Source organism: Vulpes vulpes, chromosome 2, assembly GCF_048418805.1.
Source record: "Vulpes vulpes isolate BD-2025 chromosome 2, VulVul3, whole genome shotgun sequence".
NCBI lineage: Eukaryota > Metazoa > Chordata > Mammalia > Carnivora > Canidae > Vulpes > Vulpes vulpes.
Genome location: NC_132781.1, coordinates 36,285,842 through 36,313,102, shown reverse-complemented (window position 1 = coordinate 36,313,102; position 27,261 = coordinate 36,285,842). Strand labels below are relative to the sequence as shown.

Genomic DNA, 27,261 nt, shown 5'->3' with positions numbered 1-27,261 from the left:
AGCCCGGGAGAGCTGATGACACAGTTCCCATCTGAAGGCCACCAGCAGGCTCAAGACCAGAAAAGAGCCCATGTTTCGGTTCCAAAAGGCAGGAAGAATTCTTATCAGGGGAGTGTCAGTCTTCCCCCCGCCACCCCCTTCAGGCCTTTGATTGAGGCCTGCCCACACTGGAAAGGGCGCTCTCTTCCTTACTCAGTATACCAATTTAAAGTTTATTAGTGATCTATTTATTAATAATCTCTACACCCAACGTGGGGCTCGAACTTACAACCCCAAGGTCAAGAGTCACATGTTCTTCAGACTGAGCCAGCCAGGCGCCCCTCAGTCTACCAATTTAAATGTTCATCTCATCCAAAAAACACCTTCACAGAAACACTTGGAATAAGGTTTGGCCAAATAGCTGGGTATCCCATGGCCCAGGCAACTTGATACCTAAACTGAGCTGTTACAGCCACGTCTGTATTATCACATGCTAGTCCTGGGGTGCGCAACACTTAGGTTTACAGAATGTTTTTGCTGATACTCTCTTTTTATTCTTACAAATCCTTGTCGGGGAGCGGGTACTGGGGCAGGTGCTGAAGGCACTGTCCCTATTTTACAGATGAGGAGGCTGGGAAGCTATCCAGGCCAAAAGCTGTGGAGCCAGGGCTGGATGCAGCACCTTCTAAGAACCTTTAGGCACAGATGAAAGGTTAACTGGCCCAAGCTTTCAGACATGCACTCAAAAGCGTGGGTGTGGGGACACCTGGGTGGCTCAGTGGTTGAGCATCTGCCTTTGGCTCACGGTGTGATCCTGGGGTCCTGAGATCGAGTCCCGCACTGGGCTCTCCACAGGGAGCCTGCTTCTCCCTCTGCCTCTGTGTTGCTCATGAGTAAATAAATAAGATCTTAAAAAAAAAAAGCACAGGTGTGAATGATTTAGAAGCGGTTTTTTGGACATGAGAACGTGGTTTCAAAGACCAGTGATTCTCGAACCTGGTGACACAGTGGCGTCAACTGGGGAGCCCTAAGAAACATGGGACCAGTCTCCTTCCCCAGAGATTCTGATCTAATCAGCTTGATACCTCTGGGCATCTGGAATATTAAAGCTGTTACCACCACCACATACATCCTCAACCCTGATCTATGGAGTTTTATGAAAGGGTTTCTTCTTCTTTCTCTTTTAAAAAGACTTTATTTATTCATGAGAGACAGAGAGAGAGAGAGAGAGAGAGAGAGAAAGGCAGAGACACAGGCTGAGAGAGAAGCAGGCTCCTCACCAGGATCCCAGCCCCCCCGGGATCATGACCTGAGCCAAAGGCAAGACGCTCAACCGCTGAGCCACCCAGGTGTCCCTCTTCCTCTTTCTTGAGAGGAAAAACCTTTAGAGGCATCTTAGACCCTCCTAATGTCTTTCTAAATTGGCATCCCCACCAAAATTCCAAGATCAATTCATTCCAAAGAGAAAAGAGTGGTACTATTTATCGAGCACCACCGTGTGGGAGGCGCCCAGCTCACGTTGCCCTATCGTCCCACAACTTGGAAAGGTAGGATGATCCCCATTCTCCAACGAGGAGATGGGGGCTCCAGTGGGAAAGGAACCTGCCTACGATCACACAGCAATCAGGACTTGAACTTAGGTTGCTGTCCTCCAGATCCATGCTCCAGAGCAGTGCTTCCCAACTAGGGGCAATTGTCTTCCAGGGGACCTTTGGCAATGTCGGGAGGCATTTTTGGTTGTCACAACAAGGGACAGGGGTGCTACTGGCATCCAGTGGGGTAGAAGCCAGGGATGTTGCTGAACATCCTACACTGCACAGGCCAAGCCGTCACACCAGAAAGCTATCTGGCCCAGGGTGTCACTACTGAGGTCCAGAAACCTTGCTCCAGTGGTTCTCAGCCTGGGCTATGCCTCAGACTCATTTGGGGGGCTTTAAGAATCCTGATACCCAGGCTGCCCCCTGACCATTTACACCAGAGTCTCTGGGGTTGGTCCCCAGTGTTAGTTGTTTTTGAGTTTACCAGATGGTTCCAATGTGCAGCCAGGACTGCTCTAAACTACTTATACTGGGGGCTTCTGCTCCATTTGTGGGGCCCTGTGGGAGGAGGACCAAACCTATCTGGGTTGTACAGTAAACAGCAACACTCTGCTTGACCAGGACTCTGATTCATCAGTTCCTTTCTTGGAGATGCACTGACTAATGAGTGGCTGGTGAGGGGTTCTGGAGGGCCAGTGAGGTAAGAGCTGCTGGCTAATCTTTCCCTCACCTCTCTGGGGGCCACCACCAAGAATCTCCCCCAGGTGGCTGTAAAAGCTTCCAGAAGACTGTGGCTCAAAGAGCGAGGCTGCCACCTAGTGGAGAAATGGGACAGGATGGTCCAGGTGATTTTATTTGATTCTCACAAAGAGCCCTGGGGAGGGAGGTGCCAACAAGGGCTCCAAGGCCCAGAAGGATGGAGCCATGTGCTCAAGGTCCCCACTGGGACAGGGTTTGAGCCTGGATTTGCACCCATCTAGTCCACAAGAGGAACCCGGGCCTTCCTCTACATTCTCACACGGGTTCCAGAGGAACAGGACCCCTGGACTTGGCTGCCTGATTCCCTTCTTGTCTTCCAGGCAGGGCCCAGGAGCAGAGACCCTCTCTCCCAGCACATCTTAGAGATTTTTTTTTTTTTCATCTTAGAGATTATTAACAAGCTGCCCCCTCTAACTATAAGCCCAAAATTAAAATAGGAAACAGCTCTCCTCTGGTCTCTACTACAGAGCTCGCTGCACTCCAAGACAGTGGTTAAAAAACAGGGGCCTAGGGACACCTAGGCAGCTCAGTGGTTGAGCACCTGCCTACAGCTCAGGGCATGATTCAGGGTCTGAGGATTGCGTCCCATATTGGGCTCCCTGTGAAGAGCTTGTTTCTCCCCCTGTGTCTCTGTCTTTCTCCGTGTGTCTCTCACGAGTAAATAAATAAAATCTTAAAAAAAAAAAAATACCAGGGGCCTGGCTGCACACTGACGCAAGAGACTTCAGCACATTCAAGCATGTGGGTATGCATGCCCTCCGGCACACACAGCTCAGTCCAAGTCCGCTCCCATTTTGTTTCTCTCATTCTGATCCTGAGGACAGTCCGGGGTGCTGTGCCAGCCCAGGCCCTTCTGATGTGGCTGAGGGTTCCGGGGGGTCTTGGAGCAGGTGTTCCCTCTTCCTCCCCATAGGGAAATCTTTCCTCTGGCAGCAAATGGAGTGAAGAAGAATTCCTGTGCCGATAGACAAAAGGATAAGGGAAAGGGGAAGATAGAGAAGAGGAAGGACCACATGCCAGCCACGCCCTCATCCTACTGCAAGAGGACGCATTTCCCCCATCTGGCACATACACTGACGGAGACAGAGAAAGCCAGAGAAACTTGCCTGAGGTAGAAGAGCTGCATGATCAGAGGGCAGGAGGTCGGGCAATAGTAGACTCACCTGCAGCCACGGAGACATTCAAGGACTCGAGTCCAGGAGGCAGCTGCCGGCCGGGCAGGATGGTAAGGAGTAGCTGGCAGGATGCCTGCACCGCCTGGGACAGACCAGAGCCCTCGTTACCTGCAGGGCACAGAGGGAGAGGGTTAGGGATGCCCCAGCTACACATGTACATCTGGACAAGGAAAAGCAGGGATGTCTACCTACCCAGCACTAGGAGAGTAGGCTGGTCCCAGAGGAACTCCAAGCAGCTAGTGATGGGGATCTCAGAGGATGGGGACATCTCAGGCCTTGGGCAGCCCACTGTGCCAGCCACGAGCCAGCCCTGCTGGGCTTTGGCCTAAAGAGAAGAAATCCAGTTCCGGCTCACTAAACCTTCCTCGGGCAAGGAGCTGGCCTTGCCCATATAGTCAGTTACTCCCTCACTGATCCATCAATTCAGGCAATAGTTATTAAGCCCCTAGAACAGGCAGGCTCTGTCCTAGGACTTAGGACAGACAGGGCAGAGAACAAAACGGGCTAAAATCCCAGCCATCCAGCGGAAGGGTGATTGAGGAGGGTCTCACTGAGGTGAGCCTGGAGGATAGAGTATTGTGTAGGCTTTTGGGAGAAGAAGAATCTAGGGAGAGATGAGCAAGTGCAAAGGCTGAGAGGCTGCTGCTTATGCGACACGTGTGAGGAATGGTGGCCCCATGGGAAGGGAGCCACTGAGATGGAGAGGGAACAAAAAGCCACCTAAGGCAGGACCTCAAAGGCCACTGAAAGACTCTGGCTTTTATTCTGGGAGAGCTGTATATGTTTTTTTTTTTTTTTTTTTTTTTTTAAGATTTCATTTATTTATTTGAGAGAGAGAGAGAAAGAGCAAGTGTGCACACACAAGCAGGGACAGTGGCAGAGGCAGGGGGACAAGCAGACTCCCTGCTGAGCAGGTAACCCAATGCAAGGGTTGATCCCAGAACCCTGAGATCATAACCCAAGCCAAAGGCAGATGGCCAACTGACTGCACCACCCAGGCGCCCTGCAGTAAAGGCTTTGAGCAAAGAAGTAAGATGTTTCAACAGAATCACTCTGCCAGCTATGTAGAGGGCCAACAGGAGACTGGTTAGGACATTTCCACAACACTGCAGGCAAGAGATGATGGTGGCCTGCACCAGGGTGGGAGCTGCAGAGATGGTGAAGATTGCTAGGAACACAAAAATAACTTCAAGGTAAAACTGAAAGAATCTGCTGATAGGTGTGGGCCATAGGCTATGAGAGCAGGAAGAAGGATCAAGGCCACCACAGCGTTGGGCCTAAACAAAGGGATGCAGTTGCCACTGGCTGAGCTGGGTAAGTCTACACAAGGAAGTGCTCAGCTTTGGAAATGTGAAGTTTGAAATGCCCCTCAGACCACAAAAGAAGCTGTTGAATCTGGGCCTCCCGAGTAAGATCCAGGCTAGGATATACATTTGGGAGCCATCCAAGTGTAGATGGTATTTAAAGCCTTGAGACTGGATGAAACTAAGAAATGAACCCAGAATAGAGGGGGGGCGAATAGTCAGAGGAGTAGCCAAATGCAAAGCAAGACTGCCCCCTTGTGTCTAGCAAGAGAAGCACAGCCGAAGACAGAAACCTGGACCAGGAGAGGGTTTTCCTTCGGTTTACCCCTTCCTGGATATCAAAGTTGTTTGGTGGTGGTGGTTTGTCTGGGTTTTTGGTTTTTTCCTGGGTGGGGGTGGGGGGATGGGGAAGGCATAGATTAGTCCTTGCTCAGAGAGTCTTTCAAGCTGTGCCCCTACTCAGAACACATGACTCCTGCCACCCAGCTTCTCAAAGCTCAGCAAAGGTTTACTGAAAACCTACTGAGAGTGAGGCTCTGAGGTACACTAACTAGCCTCCAGGGCAAAGAGCTATGTATGCCTGGGGAAGGCACGAAGTAAAGGGAATGAAGCCAGAAAGTTTCTGACTTCAGATTCTGTTCAACTAAACCCCTTCCTAAAGGGATTTAGAAGGACGTAGGGAACGATCCTACATCCTCCTCTTCCTCCATCAGGTGGCTGCAGAGACTGGGCTTGGTTCCCTTCTGCTCCTTTCCCCACCGCCCCCCTCCACGCCGTTACCTGTAGAAAGCCGGCCAGGTCCTCGGTGGAGAACACGTCCATCACCTCCATAGCCCCTGCGCTGGCCTTGCTGACTACCGGAGTGAGCGGGCAGCTGCAAATGGCCCCATGCTCTGCATTAAGGTGGGTAAACTCAAACCCGGCGCCCTCCCCTCCGCCCCGGCTTCCAAGGGTTAAAGGTGTGAGTTCTGACGATGGGAAGCCCTGGCTGAGGGACCCCGGGTCAGGTGCTTAGAGACTCGGCTGCGCCCCAAACCAGGGCACATGGGGACTGAGGGACATCGTGCCTGTTTCTCCCGCTGGTGATGACTTTATCCACTCCGAGGAAGTGAGCAGAACGCAGCACGGCCCCAAGATTCCGGGGATCCTGGAGCCTCTCGAGGACGAGCCACAGCCGCCGGGGGTCGTCGCCCGGCCTCGCCTCTTCGACCTCAGTCCAAGGCCGAGGCTTCAGCGGGCTCACCTCCATGCACACGCCCTGGTGCACCTGATGGCGGCACAGGGCGTCCAGCTTCTGCCGTCTGGGCCGCAGAACTGGGATGTCCCGCGCCTCTGCCTCCCGGAGCAGCTCGGCCCGCTCCCCTTGCAACCCGGATCTGCCGGCCTGGAGCAGGAGCCTGGCCACCCGGCGACGGGCGGCCCGCAAGGCCAGGAGACAAGGGGACAGGCCAAACAGAAGCTCCAGTCCCCCCGAAGACCGCGAGGTCGGCGCCAGGTCATCCAGGAGCAGGCGGCTCAGCTCCTCCCCGCCCGGCCGCTGCCCACGCCGCGCCGCGTGGGAGAAATGACAGGCGAAGAGGCGACCGGGACAACGCCAGGTCGCGCCCCCAACGGCCCCGGGCAGCGACATGGCCAATGGCGCTGCAGCGCTATCAGGAGCGCTCACCCCGCTCCCGAGGCCCCAACACGGATGAGGGGGACGAGCGCCCCGGGCGCCCCGCGGACTCCCCGGACCAGCGGCCAGCCGCGGCCGCCCCTCCCCCGCCGCCCACGTGGGCCGCCCCGCTTCCGGGTTCGGGCGGCCGGCCCCGGCCCGCCCACGCACTGCGCATGCCCGGCCGCCCGCGCCCGCCCACAGCGCCCCCCGCAGGGCTGGCTGAGCCGCGGCCTTCTCTGTCGCGCCGCCGGCTGCGCCTCCCCTGCCAGCCGCTTCATTCTGCGCCCTTCCAGGTCCCAAGAGGTGTCCGGAGGCCACATTCACCCAGGCCCCGGCAAACGCCACTTTAAGGGCGTGTGTTCAACCGGGTCAGTCGTGGTGACTCCCTCCCCACATCCAGTCCACCGGCCGGTGCAGAAACTTCCGCGTCCAGCCCTTCCTCGGCACCTCCACCAGGCCCGTCGGATCCTCAGGATCCTCTGCAGGATCCCAGCAGCCACTTCCTGTCCCGCGGCGGCTCGGCTCTCTGGGCGCTGTGCCTATCCCTCACCTGCTCACAAGCCACCTGATGCGCTTGGCCCACAGGTGCTGGGCAGACTCCTTGCTCGCACTCAGACCTGCGTGATCCAGGCAGGAGCTTCCTTTGCAGCCGCATCTCACCCCCGCGCTATGTTCTGTGCTGCTGCCACAACACTGGCTGCTCATTCACTTATTCAGCCTCCCACCCTTGTATCCACTGGTGCCCTCTTTCCTGACTGGCAAACTCCTACCAATTTTCAAGACCCAACCCAAACCCACATCTGCTTTCTAAGGTAATCCACACTCCTGGAGCGATGCCCCAAATCTACCCACCTTCCCCATCACCTGGAGGAAATTCTGAGGCACAACTGCCTTGATCACAGAAAAGGAGGAAGAACCTGAAAGACACTCCCAAAGCCAAGGTAGGTTGTTGCAATTTTTCTTTTTTAATTGTCACAGTGAAATTCACTTGGGAGGCAGGCCCTAGTAGTCAGCGGCCATTGTCAGTGTGGAGTGATGACCCCAATAGGAGCCAAGAAGCCAAGCCTGGGCTGGAGAACTATGATGGGGGAAGAGAAAGGGCAATGGGGGCAGTAGGGCAGGGAGAGGAAGAAGCCTGGAGCCTTGGATAATCATTCAGATAGAAGGTGAGGGCTTCTCTCTGCCACTTCCTCCCTGAGGGACAGGGCATGGGATGCAAGAAGACAGGGAAAGCCCCCCCTCTGGCCCACAGTCCCTTCCCCAGGTCAAAAGGGAGAGACCAAAGAGAGCAAACAAACACCAAGGAGCCTAAGAAGGGGACCAAGAATGAGTTAACACGTGAAATTATCAGGTATACCACCTCCTCTCCCCAACCCACTGTTCATATTTGTGGTGGAAACAGTCTGATAAGATATAAAAACTTCAAACAAATTTTCTAGCCCCTGGTGGGATAGGGAGAGGAAACAGAATCCAGGAGTCCAGAAATCAACACCTAAAATCCAGAGGCAGGAGCCAAGCCGTGAGGGGTGGGGAGGGAAGGCAGAGGTCCCCACAGGAAGCTAGATCACCTGCTCCGTGGGCCTCATCTGGATGTCTCCGATCTGCTGGAAGGCACAAGGCTTGAGGCAGCCAGGACGTTCTTCCCACCCCCTAAGGCCTCCCTGCGGTCCTCCTCTGAGGATGGCTGGGCTCTTCCAAGGGGTGGGCAGTCAAGGCCAGACTCACCTGGACATGTGGAGGTGTACTGAGGACATAGATGACAGCCTCGGCCACATCCTCAGGCTTGAGACACTGGGGAGCACCAGAGGAAAGGGGTGAAGCGAGGGAAGAACAGACTTCCTACCTCTAACGTCCTCTCCAGCATCCTCATCCCCACCCCAGCCCTCCAGGAGGGGTGACAGGCTGGCTAGAGGGGTGCAGTCTAAAGGCCAGGGTTCCCTCTGCCTTTACATAGGGAGTAAGTGGCTCACCCCATCCCAGGGGGAGGCCCCACCTTTATGCGTTCATAGGTGGCAGCTGCCTTCTCAGGGTCCTTGTCATGGAGTTTGAAGGCGAATTGTGTTTCCACCACTTCTGGAGAGATGCACTGGACCAACAGAGACGGACTACTCAGGGGCCGAGCAGAGCCCTGCCTCCACCCTAATCAGAGGCCGAGGCTTGGGGGGACAGGATGGAGACCTGGGGCGGGGGTACTGCTTCACAGTGATGGCCCCCCAGTGTCCAGCAGCCACCTGGTCCTCCTATGGCTGCGATGCTCACAATAACACCTACCACCTTCTGAGCCCTTATCAGGTCAGTGTTTTATGACAGTGCCCCTTAAAACGTTATAACCAAGTAGGTGTCGTCGTCTCCATTTTACAAGTGCGAAGAGTGACAGTTGGAGGGGTCACATGAGCTGCCCAGGGTCACGCGGCCTCCAGGAAAGAGCCCAGAGCCCAGCTTCCAGCCATGCTTTCCCACGCTCCTTGCTTTCTCTCAGCCTCACCCACTGTGTTCCCTTCTGGTCAGCCCCCTCCCATCTCAAAGTCAAGGACCAGGCAGGGGCACGCAAGCAGCAGGAGAGCCCAGGAGCTCTGTGCCCCTCACACTCCTGGCAGCACAGCCTGGACAGTGTGCGTGTGGGGTGGGGAGGGCCTGTGCCTACCCTGTCCCCACCAGGGCCAGGCTGCATCCTCACCGTGGCTCGGATGTGGGTCTGGGCCTCCCGAAGCTCTTGCCTCAGTCCCTCTGTAAGTGCGGTGACGGCATACTTGGTAGCACTATAGAAATGGATCACGGAGTGGGGTGACACTTGGTGACCAGACATGCTGGAGGAAGGAGGAAAGGGGAAAGAAGAGTGAAGCTGCTGAGAGAGCAGCCGCGCCTCCTGCTGCACCAGCCAGCCCCACCGCCTAGATGCCACAGGAAGCCTGCTCAAGGGGACTTCTGGAGGCCATTCTAGGGGCCCACTAAGGTAGCTTTCGTGGTTCAAGCAGCTCCTGCAAGCTCTGCACTCCCCAGAAGTCCACCTAGGGGCTGGCACTTGATAACACTATTCTTTCCCTCACCACAATTGTGCCATCTGGCTGTTAACTGGGTATTAAGTCCCTATTTTACCACCAATGAAACGGATGCTCAAAAAGGTCAAATGAGCTGCAACAGATCACTCAGCTTGGTGGGAGAGTGGTGACCTGAGACGTTGCCCTCCACCACCTGCCTCACCTGCTGATGTTAATGATATGCCCATCATCCACCTTGCGTTCCTTCATGGACTGGTAGGCTTCCCGGGTGCAAATGCTGAGCGCCAGCACATTCACCTGCAGGCCAGGGAAGGCAATGGGGTGTCCCCAGCATGGGCCCATCGGAGCAGGTAATAGAGCCAAAGTACGCCCCCACACCCTGGGAGAGTGGCATTCCAAACAGTGTCCAGGTCCTACCAGAGACCAACAATGGTTCCAGCGTAACTTGCCTCCCCCTAAAACCACAAGCCCCAGGTGACAGCAGTAGTAGCTCTCCTCCCAGGGTGAAATCCCCCCCCCCCCCCGTTTCTACAAACAGGAATGGAAAACCCCCAAACCCATCCATGATCCTGGATCCTCCCTGTCTTGGCTGTCTCCTCTGCAAACAATAGAATGCCTGCCTTAGAGAACCATCTCCTTTTCTTCCCCAAACACCCTACTCCTCTCTTCTCTGGGTCAGTGTCCCTGGCCCTGCTCACTCTAAAAAAAACCTAAAAATCTTTCCTAAGATTGCTTTAAAAATCTCTCTCCTCAAGCACAGACCCTAGCCTCTCCCCACCCTTCGGAGTACTCTCTACTCCCTTCCTGTCCTCTCCCCTCCCCTGTGACTACAAGCAGAGACGGCCTGACCTTCCTTCCCCTGCTTTCCATCTACAAGACTAGGTGTGGAGACTCTTTAGAGAGTGGAGTAACTGGTCATAGGATGGCAGAGGAGCTCCCAAGCACATGGGGGTTTTCTGTCTTCCTCGGCCTCTGCCAAAGGTGGCCCCAAGTCCCCACCTTTCATGGAACAAAGGCCTGAAGAAGTATCTCAGCTCTAAAGCTCCTGCCAAGCCCCACCCTTCCCCCATGAGGATAAGCAGAGATAAAGCTTTCAGCAGGTCCTCACTCTCTCTTCCTGAGAGAAGAAACAAGACCTGCCAGGACATTAGATGTTTCTCTTTATCAGGTGTCAGAGCCAGGCATGGGGGACAGAACACTCTCGGTGTGAACCTGCCTCAGCACACATGGCAGAAGGGCACGAGAAGCTTTGAGCCCTGTTTCTGGTCCTCTCGGTAATGTATGTTTGTGAGGCAGAGAACTCAAATCTGAGGACAGATGGAGTAGGAGAAACAGGTCCCCTAGGACCAAGGGAGTTGATTCTCCTAAGTCTGGTGGTATGGGGTGGCTGGAGATGTCTCAGAAGACAATCCTAATAGGATTTTATAATGCTGAATGAAGCTGAAAGGGTCTTAAAGATTTGAGATAAGTCCCTCATTTTACAGATGAGGAAGTTGAGGTCCAGGTTTAGAGACTCACTTAACTGCAGGTGAGGACCGCAACTCAGACCTCTCAGAAAGCTTTCTGGGGATAGGGGATAGTGCTTCATTCTCATGGTTCATTGTTTCAGTGTTCATTGTTCATTTCTAGGCCCAAGCACCATTTAGGTGCCAAGTCAATTGTGGGGAAAGATGGATCCCCATGGACACACAGCTTTTAATTTCTCGGGATACTTTTATACCCTAATATTGCCCCATAATATAGTCTATAAGTTGAAAACCCATGTCCTGAAGGCTGTGTTTGGTCTATACAAAATTTTAAAACACTTTTAGTTCACTCCCAATGTGTACTGGGAGGTTTCATTCACTCCACAAATACTGAGCATCTACTGAATATCTATTATGGGCAGAGAATAAGCCAGACAAAAATCCTTGCCTTGGGAGCACCTGAGTGGCTTAGTGGTTGAGCATTTGCCTTTGGCTTGAGTTGTGATCCCAGGACTCAGGTTCTGCCCACGTTGGGCACCCTGCTCAGTGGGGAGTCTGCTTCTCCCTCTCCCTCTGCCCCTCCCTCCTGCTCATGCTCTCACTCACTCTCTCTGTCTCTCTCAAATGAATAAAAAAAATCGTTATTAAAAAAATCTTTGCCCTTGGGCAGTCCTGGTGGCCCAGGGGTTTAGCACCACCTTCAGCCCAGGGTGTGATCCTGGAGACCTGGGATCGAGTCCCGCGTCAGGCTCCCTGCATGGAGCCTGCTTCTCCCTCTGCCTGTGTCTCCGCCTCTCTCTCTCTCTCTCTCTCTCTCTCTCTGTGTGTGTGTGTCTCATGAATAAATAAAATCTTAAAAAAAAAATCCTTGCCCTTGGAGCAGAGGTTTTGGTCAATGGGAGGGGTGGGATGTCACATAAAAACCCAGGCTCTCTGCTCCTCTCAAAGAAATCATTGATCTGACCACACTGGACCCACACTGCACTAGGGTCAAGATGCTGGACTTCAGCAGCCACCCTTGTACTTGGCCGTGTGCTCCCCCATTGACAGCAGACTCCATCTGACCTACCTCACTCATTTAGGCATTTACCTGGCCCCAGGAGAGTTTGTGGCCCTGGACATCAATGATATAGGTGTGTTCACCCCAGTTAAATGTGACAAGACTGGAGCTCAAAGAGGGTGGCCGGCCACCTGCTTGAAGCCACACAGTGACTGACAGGGCTTAATGAGAATCTCATCTCCTGTCTCTTGGCTCCTTTGCTTCTGAAAGACCACATTCCCAAGCATGTAGCGTGGTACTGACACACAGGGGCATTCAATAAACAGCAGTTCTCTCCCTACCAGTCTTTCTTCCAGGAGAAAGAAATCAGCCTGGACTTTAAAAACGGCCCCTTTTGGGGGCTCAAAGGAAAGAACAGAAAAGATGTGGCCATTCATCTCACTGTGCCTTTGGTAGAGAAAGAAACAAGGGTAGAGTCAAAGTGCCCCAGGTAGGAACCCAAAGCACCCTCTGCTTTGCTGTCCTACCCCAAGCCGCACCCTGGTTCACAGAGCCCTGGCTCCCCACTCTCCTCCCAAGCCCTCCATCCAAGCCAGCAGCCCTTACGTTGAACATGTCCTTCCAGCCGCTGGTACTGCCTGAGAGCAGGGTGTCAGGCCGGGCCAAGCCAGCATTATTGATGCAGATGTCTATACCGCTATGCTGAGAGCGGACGGCCGAGAACATGGAGAGGATGTCCTCCTCGCTGGACAGGTCACATCTGTGGGGGATCAAAGTCCCAGGATAGCCTGCACTCTTACATTCGGCAGCCAGCTCCTATGGAACCCAACAGGGAGCTAACTGGGGTGAGCTGCTCACTCCCACACCTTCCCACCCAAGACAGTCTTCCTCCACTGTCACTCCTCAGAGAACTCTCTCCTTTGGTAGCCACCTTCCAGCCACGTAGATATTGGGGCTACTTGTCCTCTTTGGTCAAAATCCAGGAGATGATGAGCATTCCCTGAGTGAGGGGGGCCCAGGGGAGTTGAGATCGTCAATGGAGGAACCTCATGATAAACTCGAGTTTTTGGTTTCGAGAAGGGAAAAGGGAGCCAGGGGTCCTAGACAGTGTGGTCTCTCTTCGTTCTGCCTCTCCTCAAGCAGGAGCCCTTCTCTGCTCACAGGTAAGCTGCATCTCTCACCCCACTCCTTGTGTCCTCCACCAGTACCAGGAGTCACTGAGCTGGTTACTCAGGGATTCTCTCCTCTCCTGTTGCCTCATCCAGTCCCTACCAGAGGGCCTATGTCTGAACTGTCACCTTCCCTCCACAGAGTGCAGCCAGCTGGCTTTCAGATTGAGCCCAACTGCCAGTCTCCCCTCGCCCTACCTATAAAGACAGGTGAGGAAGTCAAGACAGATTCTTTTCCTCTGTCCCACAGTGTACTGTCCTCTACCCCTAAACTTCTCGGGTTATGATAAGACAAGTCAGGTGGCAGGTGACACCGGGCAGCCCCAATGTATCAACACGGACCTCAGGACGCTGAGGAGCCCTGAGAGAGACAGACCCGAGAAGGCAGAGCCACTGCGAGGTAGCTGTGAGGGACGCAGACATTCAGAAGCAGGAAGAAACCAAGCCATGTGGCCTCAAGGCCAGAGACTGGGCACCTGAGGCTCGTGAAGGTGACCATACATGTGTGGGAGGGAGAGCGTTATGGGGTAGGAGGTGCCCTAGAGGAAGGCCAACTTGGACACCAACTGCCCTGGCCTTGAACCCCTTCTTCCCCAAATCAAGATGGGAATAAAGGGTTGGATCAGGGGACCTAGAGATTCTTTTTCTGCTTTAACTTCCCAAGAGTTCTAAAGGTATAGTCCTCTGGGACTTCGAAAGCCCCCTTTACCCCATTTCATCTACTCACAGCCACAGGACAGGGCTTCTCTCTGTTGGAGGCCAGAACTCAAACTCTGTTTTAATATCAATAAACACAAATATGGCAGGGATCCTCCCTTCCCCTGGCATACAACTTCTCCCTTCCACCTCCAGACTCAAATCCCCACAGGAAAACCAAATTGGAGGACTTGGGGACATAGAGCTCCCTGACATTGCCTTCTCATGTCCCACCTGTCCTCATCTATCCTCAGAAATGACCTGAAATTATGTCTATCCCCTCCCAGCACAGGCATTTCCCCCTCACTAAAGGAGTCATCCTGGGGCTGGATGAGTAGCCTGAAGATCCCCGTGGAGCTCAGGGACCCCTTTCCTGGCTAGTTTGCGTTGGCAGGGGATAGTGGTGGGGAGTAGGAAGAGAAGGCAACAATGGCTTTAGAATTAAGGAATCCATGGGTCTAAACCCTGGTCTGATGGTCTAGGCTCCAAGGCTGGGGCTGGGCCCTGAGCTCCTCAGGACAGGAGAAACGGAGGGGTGGAGTAGGGCAAGGATATAGCTGGGTGACCTTGGGACTATCTAGATAGCTATAAAGTGTACCTTTGGCCAGCAGCAGGGAAGGGGACAGCCCTCCTTCGGTACACCTTCTCCCTTTGTCCCCACCCAAAGCCTCCTTATGTTGGGACTTTGACCAATGGTGAAGATAAAGCCCTGCAGCTAAGCACTAGCCCAAACCCCGAGAGTGATCTTGCCAGGAACAAATCCAAAGATGACCTATGATGGAAATTTCTCGTTGTCTTCCTTCCTGTTACAACATGGCCAACTTCATTTCATTTTACTCTGGGCTCTTGTTGCTCACATCTTGGGGCTCCAAACCCCAGGTTAAGAAAAAAATAAGAAGTTTCGGTTCCACATTGCTTTGTCTCCTCAGGGCTCACATATTCCATGCCCTATTTCACCTACTCAGTCCCACCTAGGACAGTGAAATTGGAGAAAGGTCTATCTGTAAATATCCCACTGGGGTCGGGGTTAACCCTCAAATTTGGGAGTGAGTCTCTTCTGGAAAGCTCCACTCCCACCCCAACCACATCTTCAGTCCTGGGTAAAAAAGTATCCTGATCAAAAACCTGTAGCCCCTGTTCATCTGGCTGGCCAGTCACTTCGCTTGGCTTTGTGGGCAAGGAGGTCTGGGGACTAGAGGGAGAAATCCAGTAGCCAACTTAGCCACTGAGGCCAGTAAGTTTTCTTTCCGTCTCCCTAGCTGCCTAGCTAGCCCTGATCTCTGGCTTCCCCTTTCCTCAGCCTACCTGGGCAGGTAGGTAGGCAGGGAGAAAGATGCCAAGGAGTCAGAGAACTGCAGTACACTGCAGTAGAGGCTGTCAGGAGTAGGAGCTCCTTAAAAGACGGGACTTTATAACAGGTAAGACAGAGGCCTGTCCTACTAGGCATCCATCCCTCCCCCTCTGACCCCCTTGCAAATGGCCTTAGGGTGGCGGACAGGGGAGGACAGGTTCACCCCGCCTCCCCCACCCAGACCGGACCCGGCTGGAAACGACGCCTCCCAGAACGACCCTCCCCCCGGCGGGGACTTACCTCGATGTTGCCCACGGTGCGGGCACAACCCACTACCTTCAGTCCCTGCTGGACCAGGGCCCGGGCCACGGCCGCGCCGATGCCCCCCGAAGCTCCCGTCACCAGGGCCAGCCGGTCACGCCACCGCTCCATGCCAGCCCTGGCAGTGGTCCCGAGCCGCCCGCCCACCTCGCTCCACGAGCCGGACATTTGGATCGCGGAGCCCCGCCCCGAGCCTCGCCCGAACCCGCCTCCCTTCCGCCCGGCCCCCGGCTGCGGCCCGACCCTCCGCTCCCCCGCCACCCGCCTCCTCCCAGCGGGAGGCCCGCCCTGGCCTGGCCGCCCCGCCCCCGCGCCGGCCGGCCCCGCCCCTGCCTGGCGGGAGCTGGGAAACCGCGCTTCCCGCCGCGCTGCCGGGCGTGGGGGGGCCGCGGGATGTCGCGGGCCGGGCTCCCACAGCGCCAGGGAAGCCGAGGTTTGACGGGGGGCTCGCTCCAGGCCCGAGGCCGCACGTACCCCCTCCCCGTGTTCAGTCTCCCTTCCCAATGTCCTGAGCCCTAAGGCTGGGAGGAGAAATTAAGGGCGCTTAGGTGACTCCAACGCCCCCGGTGGCTGATGGGAAGAGTTCGGCCCAGAAAAGGCTGTCTCAGCAGCGATCACCGCCTAGTTACCTTGAAGAGGCTCTTAAACCCACCTGAATCCTCGGCGTTACTAGAATGAGAAAAGTCAAAAATGGAAATACCCCCAAGTACACGTTTATTGGCCCACTGTCTCCAACGGTCCTAACCCTCCCAACTCCCATTGAAACAAATCTATCACTATGCATATCAAAGATTAAAGCAATAGCTAATATTTATTAAGCACTTACTGTGTAATAGGTACTTTTAAAGCACTTTTAATATATTAATATGCAGAGCAGCCCTATGAGATAACTACTTCCTGGTCTTCATTTTATAGATGACTATCCTGAGAAGGTGAAGCATGGTTTGGACTTCAAGCTGTCCAGTCTTAGGCCAGAGGGTGTGCTCCTAAACTGGGTTCCACTCCATTCTCCCCTTTGTCTCTTCTTGGGTTGTTGGGTTTGCTCAGAGTAGAGCTCACTTTGCTCTCTGACCACACAGGATGTTCCATCAAAGCTCTGGAAACTGCCTTCCTTACGTCTGCATTCCTAATATAACCATCCTTTCACAGAAAAAAACACCTCTGCCTAAGGAACTCCTCCACTGCAAGCAATGGTATAAGCAGTAAATGTGGCTGGTTTATTCATTCACCAAGTACCATGTTTGGCCCAGAAAGAAAGATTAAAATAAAATAAAACCAGGGATGCCTGGGGGGCTCAGTGGTTGAGCATCTGCCTTCAGCTCAGGGCATAATCTGGGGGTCCAGGAATTCAGTTCCACGCCGCTCCCTGCAGGGAGCCTGCTTCTCCCTTTGCCTTTGTCTCTCATGAATAAATAAAAATCTTAAAAAAAATAAAGCCAGCCCTTCTTTTACGGATCTCAAGAGAAAACCTGACTGCAAAGGCAGTGAAGAGAGCTTTAGGGCTGTGGGGGACCCTTAGTTATTTTTTCTGGATTCCAGGATGAAAGTGAACAAAGGTCAGAGAGACTCATTTTATCTCTGCCCCACCCATCCTTATACAACTGAGGGGGTATATCAAAGAAATGCCACCATTTATAAAAATTAAATCTAAGCTTCTGCTGTTGTCCCCGCTGAAGTCTGATTAAGTGGTAGAAAGCCCCTAAAACTCACTCCATCCTCACTCCAAAGAGGTATTGACTGTCCCACTATTTTACTGCTGCCCACCAAGTATTATCAACATGCAAACACAAAGCTCTAAGCACACGTTTACTGAACTGACTCAACCTTTTAAATGGCAGCCAAATGCTACTCCAGGGGGAATCGCTCTCCTTTGGTGCTCTCAGACAGCTTATGGAAGCAGTAAACTGTAATGCCATAGTGACTTTATTGTTGGAAACCAGACAAGGAGCATGCACTTACAGACTGCAATGTGGTTAGCCTTGGGTGCAGCCCTCCAGTCCCAGGTTTATGCGCTTGCTAGAGTACTTACTTCTCAGGCCACCCTTGGTAGAAATTCTGGTTTCATTCTTCTAGTTCGATATGAATCTCTGAATTTAAGGTGCTTTATGTTAGGTATCAGGGAATTTTTAATAACAGCAATTAACAATGTCATGAGAAAGATGCTAGCTAGCCAGTATTTAAAGGTACTGAAGCAAATTTCTTTCAAGACTGGAAACTGCTTTTCTTGGTTGTTGACTCTGGTCAAGGGAAGAATTTTGCCCTCAACGATCTGTATCTCTATCCTAACATCAACAATGGCTAAGTACCAAGTTCACAAGTGGCAAATATTAAAATACTGCCACACATTAAGTAGAAACATGTACACCAACTTTTACTATGCGTATTAATAAATATTCTTTATTTTAAATTTTGCACATTGCGCTTTAACATTACATCCAAACATTTTGCAAGTGGATGTCTACTTTGTAAAACCATATATTCAGCTCATTGTCATTTCTGTACAGAAGTATAAGTACAACATTACTTTTTGCCACTAGGTTGCTTTAGTAAGTCTCACAGGAAGAGAAACATTTAATGAAGAGAGATGGCTTAAATCATATGGCAGGCCTGCGCAGCCACGCAACTAAAGACACAAGCCTGAAGAAAGAACAAACTAATGAGGTTACCTCCACCGTCTCCCAAAACAAGAAAGAATCACATTGATTTAAGATAAAATTTTGCCATAAGTCACTAAATTAAGTTTTTTGAAAGAGAAGGCGCAGTAGTCATCTTGAGTGTTTCATTGAAAGACAGAGCTATTTTATTTATTTAATTTGCTCCAGCCGTTGTCAACCAGCCACTACAAATGGGCCTCTTGTGATCATTTAAGCGGCAGTATTTATTAAATTTCTCCTTCAGATGCTGTCGGTATTGTTCTCTATTGCTGTAGAAAGACTGGTTATTAGCCATAAATGACTGTATTTCGTCTTGTGAGATAAAGATTTCCTCATCTGAAGTACATTCAGACTCATCCTGCAAATAAAAGCAGTAGTTAAGATTATGAGTTAAACTAAGAATGCAAAATACTATGCTGATGGAGGACAACTAAAAATTAAGGCAGGTTAGCCTTTTGATTTCAATTGAGTCACAAAAGGTCTTTGATTGGACTGTTTACAGAACAAGCATCATGTCATTCTGTCTCAGAAAGTACTAAGTAAGGATATAATCCAACTCCACTCAGTTTGAAATTCTGAATCTATAATTTGTCCTAGAAGACCTGTAAGCCTGACAGAGTACCAACATGCCTTTGCCTTAAAAAAATGACTAGAGGGGAGCCCCAGTGGCGCAGCGGTTTAGCGCCGCCTGCCTGCAGCCCAGGGTGTGATCCTGGAGACCCGGGATCGAGTCCCACATCAGGCTCCCTGCATGGAGCCTGCTTCTCTCTCTGCCTTGTCTCTGCCTCTCTCTCTCTCTCTGTGTCTCTATGAGTGAATAAATAAAATCTTAAAAAAAAAAAAATGACTAGAGATGGTTATAGCTCGCTACCAAACTCTAAATAACCAGACTGATCTGGTTTTTAACTGGCTGGTCCTATGCTGAAACTTTTAGCTCTAACAAATTAAGTAAAATATAACCTTTTTAAAACTTAGGAAACTGGGGATCCCTGGGTGGCGCAGCGGTTTGGCGCCTGCCTTTGGCCCAGGGCGCGATCCTGGAGACCCGGGATCGAATCCCACATCGGGCTCCCGGTGCATGGAGCCTGCTTCTCCCTCTGCCTGTGTCTCTCTGCCTCTCTCTCTCTCTCTCTGTGACTATCATAAATAAAAATTAAAAAAAAAAAAAATTTAAAACTTAGGAAACTTAACCACCATGTAAAAAAAAAAAAATTCTAAAGGATTTGGTTCCATTAACAGCCTAACTACTATACAAAAGATATATCACCCACCTCTTTTCTTCCCCCTCCTCTAAGCTCCACACAAACTATGTACTACTGGGTTGCTTGCAATCATGCATAATTCACCTAAAGTATCAAGACTTGGGAATCAATATAAAAGATTTTCCAGGTTCAGTTATGCTCTGATCCTACATGAACCTAAAGGACAGAACCTAGAAAAGTGGGCTCTAGTTCAGATTCTACATATTTTCCTGGTCTGGAAGGCTAGCCACCATAAATTGCCACTGAGAAAGGCAGTTTGCTTACAAATAACCCTCTTCAAAGAGGCAGACTCCTGGACATAATGCTAACTCTATCCCCTTCTCCCAACTATTCTCTCCTACCTCTGAGACAAAGGAAGACAAGGAAATGTGCTCTAGAGCAATTGCATAACCCATGACTGGAAGAGCAGAAATGAAATCACCAAAAATAATGAGACTGCCCTTAATGTCCCCCAGTCCCAAGTTTAAATTCTCAAATATTGTCCCCTTCCACATCGACCCCATGAGCAATCAGTTATTCACAGTAAGATATCCTTACTTACAAGGAGTTCAACTAAGCTCTTGGCACCTTTACCGGAATCAGGACCAAATGACGGTTCTGTAGGTTCTGCAAACTGTGGTACATTTTTCCTATGCTCAAACCAAGGCAGTGGCTGCCCACCCTTTTCAGAACTGCAACAGCTTTCAGGATGTGCATCTTTGGTCTTGTCACGGTGAAACACTGTGTGCACGGTATTTCCTGAGGTCTCTCGATTACCTGGATCTGTAATACAGCTTCCAAGCTTTTGGATCTGAAACCACAGCAAAGGATATCCCAGATAAAAAGGCAGGAAATAATAGCAATTACTCTTTAAAGAAAGAAAAAAAAAAGGTCCTAATGACGTGTTAACTTTTTAGAAGGAATGCTGAATAACAGCAGCAGCTGGCAGTTAGTAGGCACTTACTACATAACAGATGCTATGTTAACTCATCAATATCACCTCATTTCATCTTCACAGAACTTAATCTGATAGGGACCATTATCTCCTTAAAAATGGAACAACGGGATGCCTCGGTGGTTCAGTGGTTGAGTGTCTGCCTTTGGCTCAGACTGTGATCCTGGGGTCTGGGGATCGAGTCCCACACATCAGGCTCACCACAGGGAGCCTGCTTCTCCCTCTGCCTAGTCTCTGCCTCCCTGTCTCTCTCAAGAATAAATAAAATCTTTAAAAACAAACAAAAACAAAAAAACCAAATGGGACAACATCAAGCAAACTGCTCAAGATTACATAGCTAATTCATTTAAAACTATTATGAAGGGACGCCTGGGTGGCTCAGTGATTAGAGCGTCTGCCTTTGGCTCAGGTCATGATCCTGGAGTCCTGGGACTGAGTCCCACATTAGGCTCCCTGCAGGGAGCCTGCTTCTCCCTCTGCCTATGTCTCTGCCTCTCTCTCTCTATCCCTAATGAATAAACAAAACTTAAAAAAAAAAAAACTATTATGAAAAATGGGGTGTAGGATCCCTGGGTGGCTCAGGGGTTGAGTGTCTGCTTTCAGCCCAGGGCGTGATCCTGGAAACCCGGGATCAAATCCCACATCAGGGTCCCTGCATGGAGCCTGCTTCTCCCTCTGCTGTGTCTCTGCCTTTCTCTCTGTCTCTCTCATGAATAAATAAAATCTTAAAAGAAAAAAAAAAAAAGAAAAAGAAAAATGGGGTGCCTGGATGATTCAGTCAGCTAAACATCTGCCTTCAGCTCAGATCATGATCCTGGGGTTCTGAGATCAGGCCCCACAGAGCTCCCTGCTTTGTAGCGAGCCTGCTTCTCCCTCTGCCCTTCACTTGCGTTTTCACTCTCTCTCAAATAAATGAATATTAAAAAAATGTATTATGAAAAGAATGAACTGGATTTATGACTCACATGGCCTGCTGGTCAAATGACTACATCAGACACACACACACATACAAGATGAGCAACCAATGGAACTGCATTCTAAAGGTACTCCTTCTCAAATAATAATAAATACTAAGAACTAAGCTGCAGACTTGCCACTCCTAAGGAAAATAGGCTGTTCTCCCCTCAACAGCAAAGATTTTAAAATTATAACATTTACATGTTCATCACATTTCAACATCTTGGCTTTCTTTTTCTTCTTTTTATTTTTTCCTTTGGTGTTGTTCTCTTCAGAATTTGCCCAACATTCAACACAGCTATCTCCATCATCCTCTTTGTCTTCACAGTGATGAACACAGGAGTCGTCACCTGCAGAAATCAATAATCTCTTATTTATGTGCTTAAATCAGCCATGTAGTAGAAATAATTGGGAGGTTTAATCTGAACCTACCGTGTTCATCATGATTACAAATGCCTTCAGTGCAGGCAACATCTGAACCCTCCCGAGAACCTGTTTCACTCCCTTCCATGCTAGATGAATATCCACAATCACTACCATTACAGTGTGGTGATAAGCCTGAAAATAAAGCAGTTGAGAGATACAATTAACATACCAATACATATATTAGTACAAAGAATGAACTGGAGACTACAGAAAAATTTCAAAATTGATAGCCTACTGAAAATAAAAAATTAAGTAATGAAAACATAATTAGGGATTTACAGTTTTTGGTTTTCATCAAATAATAACAAATCAAACACCATAAAGAAAAAGGGACTAGTGTCTTAAGTTACAGGATCTCTAAAACCTCTCACATTTTTTTTTATTTTTAAAATTTAAGTTTTTTTATTATTTATTTATTTTTAAATATTTTATTTATTTATTCACGAGACGAGAGAGAGAGAGAGAGAGAGAGGCACAGACATAGGCAGAGGGAGAAGCAGGATCCATGCATGGAGCCTGACATGGGACTCAATCCCACGTCTCCAGGATCACACCCTGGGCTGAAGGTGGTGCTAAACCACTGAGCCACCCGGGCTGCCCTTAAAGTTGTTTTTAAAAAGTAATTTCTTTCCTCAATGTGGGGCTTAAACTGACGACCCTGAGATCAAGAGTTACATTCTCTATTGACTGAGCCAGCCAGGTACCTCCAAAAACCTCTTACATCTAAAAGAAAGAATATGAGGCATCTGGGTGGTGCTGTGGGTTAAGTGTGACTCTCAGTGTAGGCTCAGGTAATGATCTCAGGGTCCTGGGATTGAGCCCTAGGTCAGGCTCTGTGCTCAGCTCAGAGTCTGCTTGAGACTGTCTCTCCCTCTCCCTCCTCCTGCTCATGTGCACATTCTCTCCCTCAAATAAATAAATACATCTTTAATAAATAAATAAGCTTGAGACAATTTAAAAAAAAAAACTGTAGAGGGAATACTTGGGTGGCTCGGTCAGTTGAGCATCCAACTCTTGGTTTCGGCTCAGGCCACAATCTCAGAATCATGAGATGGAACCCCCCACATCAAGGCCCCTATTGGGCTCTGCTCTCAGTGCATTATGTTTCAGATTCTTTCTCGCTTCCTTTCCCTCCCCCTCTGCCCCTACACTGCCCCCTCCCCCCATCTTGTTAGAGTACACTCTCTCCAAAATAAATAAATAGAATCTTTTTTTTTTTTAAAGATTTTATTTATTTATTCATAGAGACACACAGAGAGAGAGGCAGAGACACAGGCAGAGGGAGAAGCAGGCTCCATGCAGGGAGCCTGACGTGGGACTCGATTCCAGGTCTCCAGGATCACACCCCGGGCTGCAGGTGGCACTAAACCGCTGTACCACTGGGGCTGCCCAATAAATAGAATCTTAAAAAAAAAAGAAAAGGAAACTGTAGAGGCGCTTGGGTGGCTCAGTCAGTTGAGCAGCTGACTTTTTTTTTTTTTTTTTAAGATTTTATTTATTAATTCATGACAGAGAGAGAGAGAGAGAGAGAGGCAAAGACACAGGCAGAGAGAGAAGCAGGCTCCATGCAGGGAGCCCGATGTGGGACTCGATCCCAGGACTCCAGGATCACGCCCTGGGCCGAAGGCAGGTGCTAAACCCCTGAGCCACCCAGGGATCCCCTCCAAAATAAATCTTAAAATAAAAAAAGAGAGACAGAGACAGAGAAAGAGAGAGAGAGAAAAAAGAAAAAGAAAAAGAAAAAGAAAAGAAAAAGAAAAGAAAAGAAAAGAAAGAAAGAGAGAGAGAGAGAAAGAAAAAACTAAACTGTATTTGGTTACCTTTCTTTATTTTAGGGGACCCCAAGAGATTGCCGCTGCTAGGACAGGTACAGGACGTATTTTCATTGGTAACGATGACTTCTACACAACCATTACCATCTTCAGTGCTGCCACAGGCTTTGCAGCTGTTTTCTATGAAGTCTGTTTCCTTTAAAGATCAATCAATAGTAAGAGATAGTAAAAAGTCTTACCTTCAAAATGGCTACATTTTAATTTCCTTAACAGCAACCAATTAGATAGGAACTAGAAGGTTAACAAATGAAAAAATTATTCTCATGAAAGAAAATCACTAACCCACAGATCAAGACTATGACAACTAAAAAAGCAAATTAACAGTTAATGGTATCAGGAAAGTTTAGGAGAGCAGTTTTCAAAGTATAGTCTGCTGACTCCCTAAGTCAAAACTATTTTCATCAGAATACTAAGATGTGATGCCTTTTTCACTGTATTGACACTTACACTGATGGTACAAAAGCAATGGTGGGGAAAGTTGCTGGTACTTAGCACAAATCAAACCAGCAGCAATCAAAGTGCACTAACAGTCACTATATTCTTTATTTGTCAAGTACTCTTAGGAAATCAGTAGGTAGAGGCCCCTCTTAAGAATGTCTTCCATGAAGCAGTAAAAATATTTTTATTAAGTATCACCTCATGGGTAGATGCCTTTTTAATAGTCTATGTGACAAACAGGAAGTATGCTTAAAGTACTTTTGCTGCATACCAAAATACTTTGGTTGTCTCAAGGAAGAGCACTTGAGCAACTACTTGAGTTATAAGATGAACTAGATGTGTTTTTATCCCGAAACATCAATTTTGCTTGACAGAATGATAGACAAACCATGGTTATTCAGACTGGGACCCTTAAAAAGCACTTTCTCAAAAACGAAGTCAGACTATCACCTCCAAGAAAACAATGGACAGTATTTAGTATCAGTGGTAAAGTTCAAACTTTCAAAACACAATCAAAATTTTGAAAATTTCTATACATAAGCATAATGAGCTTGAAGCTTCCCAATACTTAAAGTCCTTTCTGATGAGATTAGTAGTGGTTTTAACATGATTATGTGATGTTATGTAATGAAATCATATCTGGCAAGATCTGCATAACTCAGTAAACCAGTATCTTTCAAATGACCAATGCATGATGTTACAAAATCATGCATGAGTAAAAGATCTATTCAAAGTGCAAGACTGACTAATAGATTTTAATTTAACTGAGTTATGAAAAAGTCACTGATAGGTGCCAGGTTCCACATCATAACTAATCTTTAAGATTTAAACTACCACTTGTTGAGTTGCAATGCCAAAGAATAGCCACAACTATCTGAAAAAGTTTATATTAAAATATTTCTCCCTTTTCTATTTGAGGCCAGACTTTCTTCATATGCTTCAACCAAACACCATAAGGAACTGGACTAAATGCAGAAGCAGATATGAGAATCCATCTAATTCCTTTTATTTATTTATTTTTTCATCTAATTCCTTTTAAACCAAATATTAAAAAGAGCTGCAAAACTATGAAATAATACCAACTCTTCTCACTTCTTTTTTTGGGGGGGGAGGGGGAACATTTTCCCAAAACTGTTATTCATGTTAATATATAATAGGTTTTTTTATTTTCTTAGAATTAATAATTTTTAAATTTCTCCATCTTAATTTCTAATACAGCAAATTTTAAAAAGTATAATCCACATAAACAAAAAGCACATTGGGCAATATAATTTTTAAGAACGCAAAGGAGTCCTGAGACCAAAAAGAACAGCTCTAGGTCATGCAAAGACTTAACTTTCCAAATTTGGAACTTTGATCTAATCAATGTACTAAGAACAGGTAAAAAGATAACCATTAAACAATATAAAATAAATACATGACATTAAAAATTTTGGCTTTTACCAATTTTAGTAGGAAAAAAGCCAATATACAAGCTGCAACTTCTCATATTCTGGAAAAGCACAGCAAAAATGCCAAGATCTAGCAAAAAAGCAATACTACATGAGTCGAAATTAAGAAATACTACCTTCTCTTGGCTTACTTCCTTTTCATCTGCTGCTTGTAAGGGAGTAGGAATATCACATACACATTTATTTTTTCGTCTATTCTTCCGTTTTTGGCGTTTCTTTTCTTGCTTGAGTTCTCTTACTCGTTCTTCCTCTGAAAATTCTTCACAAAGTTGTTCTAATCGGCTAATACCCTGTACTTTTTCCACAGTCATCTATTATAAAAACAAAGTTAAGAGTGAAGACTGCTCAAAACTTCATTTATTTTCCAAGGAAATTCTCATTTGCTAATTCTGTCTATCTATCTATCTATTTGGGCTCCACACAGCATGGAGCCCAACATGGGGCTTCAACTCACCACCTTGACTGAGATTGAGAGTCGGGTGTTTAACCAACTGAGTCACCCAGGTGCCCTTCATTTACTAATTTTAAATGATACCACACACAGACAGGTAATTCATGTTGCAATTTTACAGGGCATCCCCACAAAGAATCTTAAATTTTAATACTTTAAATGAAGACATCTTAAATCTACAAGAAGTGAATATACTACTAATCCCTACAGGAAAGGCAAACTTATATATACTCCTATTCCAAACCAGCAATATTCTAGTTTCAAATTTCAAAATTTTAATGCAGCAGAGTAAATACTCATTTTTTTCACACAATGAGAAGACTATTTAAACTGATTAGATGATCTAGTTTCTGAAGTCACAAACATACAAAGAGAAAAGGAAACAGAAATGTGTTCAGCAAGAACTAGTACAAATCTCCTCAGACTCCCCAGGACAATGTTTAAAGCTCATGGATGGGCTTTCATACTATTCTTAAAAGATCTGTGACCCAGTTAAAGGGTTACAACCATTCTCTAGAATGTAACAAAATGTTCACTAGCCAATATTCTATGTGTTAAGAGTGGAACCCGCCCCCCCAAAGAAAGTTACCAAATCACCAGCATTAAACTCAATACCAGCAATATAAAAAGGCTACACATCTGCAGGCAAGCTGAGCCTCATTAGAAGTTTCTACTTTTGTTCCTTATTTTGGGGGCTGCTTTTAAATTTTCATTAGATATATTTAATAGCAACATCTTGCTAAATAATCACCAACTTCAGTTTTCTACTCTGAGAAGATTTAAAAGCCAAAGCCAGCAGAATAACAAGATTAAAAAAACAGAAAAATCTACAAACTTCTAAATTCTAATTCCCCTCCCTGAATCCCCCTAAATCCATGACACCCATCAGTGGATCACAGGCCTGTGAGGCAAAATCAGACTGGTGGCTTATAGCAATATTCAGTCTAATAATGTGACTAAGCAATCTTAGACACTGAAGCAGCCCACTATTTTTACCTCAAAACTTTTTTTTTTAAAGATTTTATGTATTTATTCATGAGAGACACAGAGAGAGAGAGAGAGAGAGGAAGGCAGAGGCACAGGCAGAGGGAGAAGCAGGCTCCACACAGGGAGCCCAACGTGGGACTCGATCCTGGGACTCCGGGATCACGCCCCAGGCCAAAGGCAGGCACTAAACCGCTGGGCCACCTGGGCTGCCCATTACCTCAAAACTCTTGCGTAAAGCATCAACACCAAGATAGAAAAGCATCTGCCATGTTTGCTCTTCTGCTCGTAGTTTTTGCCAGATTCGATGCAGTCTTTCATAAAGATGAATTCCCAAGCAGGTCAGAACTTCCTCTTGAGCTATATCTATTGTCTTTGCATGCCTTTCTCTTCGCCTGTAAAGGAGAATAAATCACATAATTCCTAATACCCTTTATCAAAACAGTAAAAGACAGATTAAGACATCTGCAAGTTCAGGTTTTAAACACAATTTGCGTATCTAATAACAAGCCAATTAT

General features: G+C 48.4%; 3 protein-coding genes across 7 annotated transcripts in view; all 3 read right to left on the bottom strand.

The window, feature by feature from the left end:
• Positions 1 to 204: 204 nt before the first annotated feature.
• MRM1 (mitochondrial rRNA methyltransferase 1) lies at positions 205 to 6,521 on the bottom strand. Its single transcript, XM_025996091.2, has 5 exons — positions 5,823 to 6,521; positions 5,536 to 5,629; positions 3,644 to 3,776; positions 3,440 to 3,559; positions 205 to 3,231 (listed from the first exon to the last, which is right to left on the bottom strand). Exons 1-5 carry the CDS (start codon positions 6,383 to 6,385, stop codon positions 3,080 to 3,082), a joined length of 1,062 nt encoding a protein of 353 aa, XP_025851876.2. The 5' UTR covers positions 6,386 to 6,521; the 3' UTR covers positions 205 to 3,079.
• Positions 6,522 to 7,354: 833 nt separating this feature from the next.
• Positions 7,355 to 15,546, bottom strand: DHRS11 (dehydrogenase/reductase 11). The gene is made up of 7 exons (XM_025996088.2): positions 15,334 to 15,546; positions 12,484 to 12,693; positions 9,614 to 9,708; positions 9,090 to 9,219; positions 8,406 to 8,498; positions 8,138 to 8,203; positions 7,355 to 8,013 (listed from the first exon to the last, which is right to left on the bottom strand). Exons 1-7 carry the CDS (start codon positions 15,520 to 15,522, stop codon positions 7,972 to 7,974), a joined length of 825 nt encoding a protein of 274 aa, XP_025851873.1. The 5' UTR covers positions 15,523 to 15,546; the 3' UTR covers positions 7,355 to 7,971.
• A 2,177-nt stretch (positions 15,547 to 17,723) lies between these two features.
• GGNBP2 (gametogenetin binding protein 2) overlaps positions 17,724 to 27,261 on the bottom strand; it is a 33,386-nt gene continuing 23,848 nt past the window's right edge. For 3 of the 5 annotated variants that reach the window (XM_025996081.2, XM_025996083.2, XM_025996082.2), the window contains 7 exons: positions 26,964 to 27,138; positions 25,425 to 25,619; positions 23,408 to 23,555; positions 21,594 to 21,719; positions 21,363 to 21,511; positions 19,812 to 20,060; positions 17,724 to 18,366 (listed from right to left, as the gene is read on the bottom strand). In XM_025996081.2, coding sequence (XP_025851866.1) covers positions 18,163 to 18,366; positions 19,812 to 20,060; positions 21,363 to 21,511; positions 21,594 to 21,719; positions 23,408 to 23,555; positions 25,425 to 25,619; positions 26,964 to 27,138 — 1,246 coding nt within the window. In that variant the 3' untranslated portion in view covers positions 17,724 to 18,162. The remainder of the gene's footprint in view (positions 18,367 to 19,811; positions 20,061 to 21,362; positions 21,512 to 21,593; positions 21,720 to 23,407; positions 23,556 to 25,424; positions 25,620 to 26,963; positions 27,139 to 27,261) is intronic. The other 2 variants (XM_072747652.1, XM_072747653.1) reach the window with 1 other exon arrangement.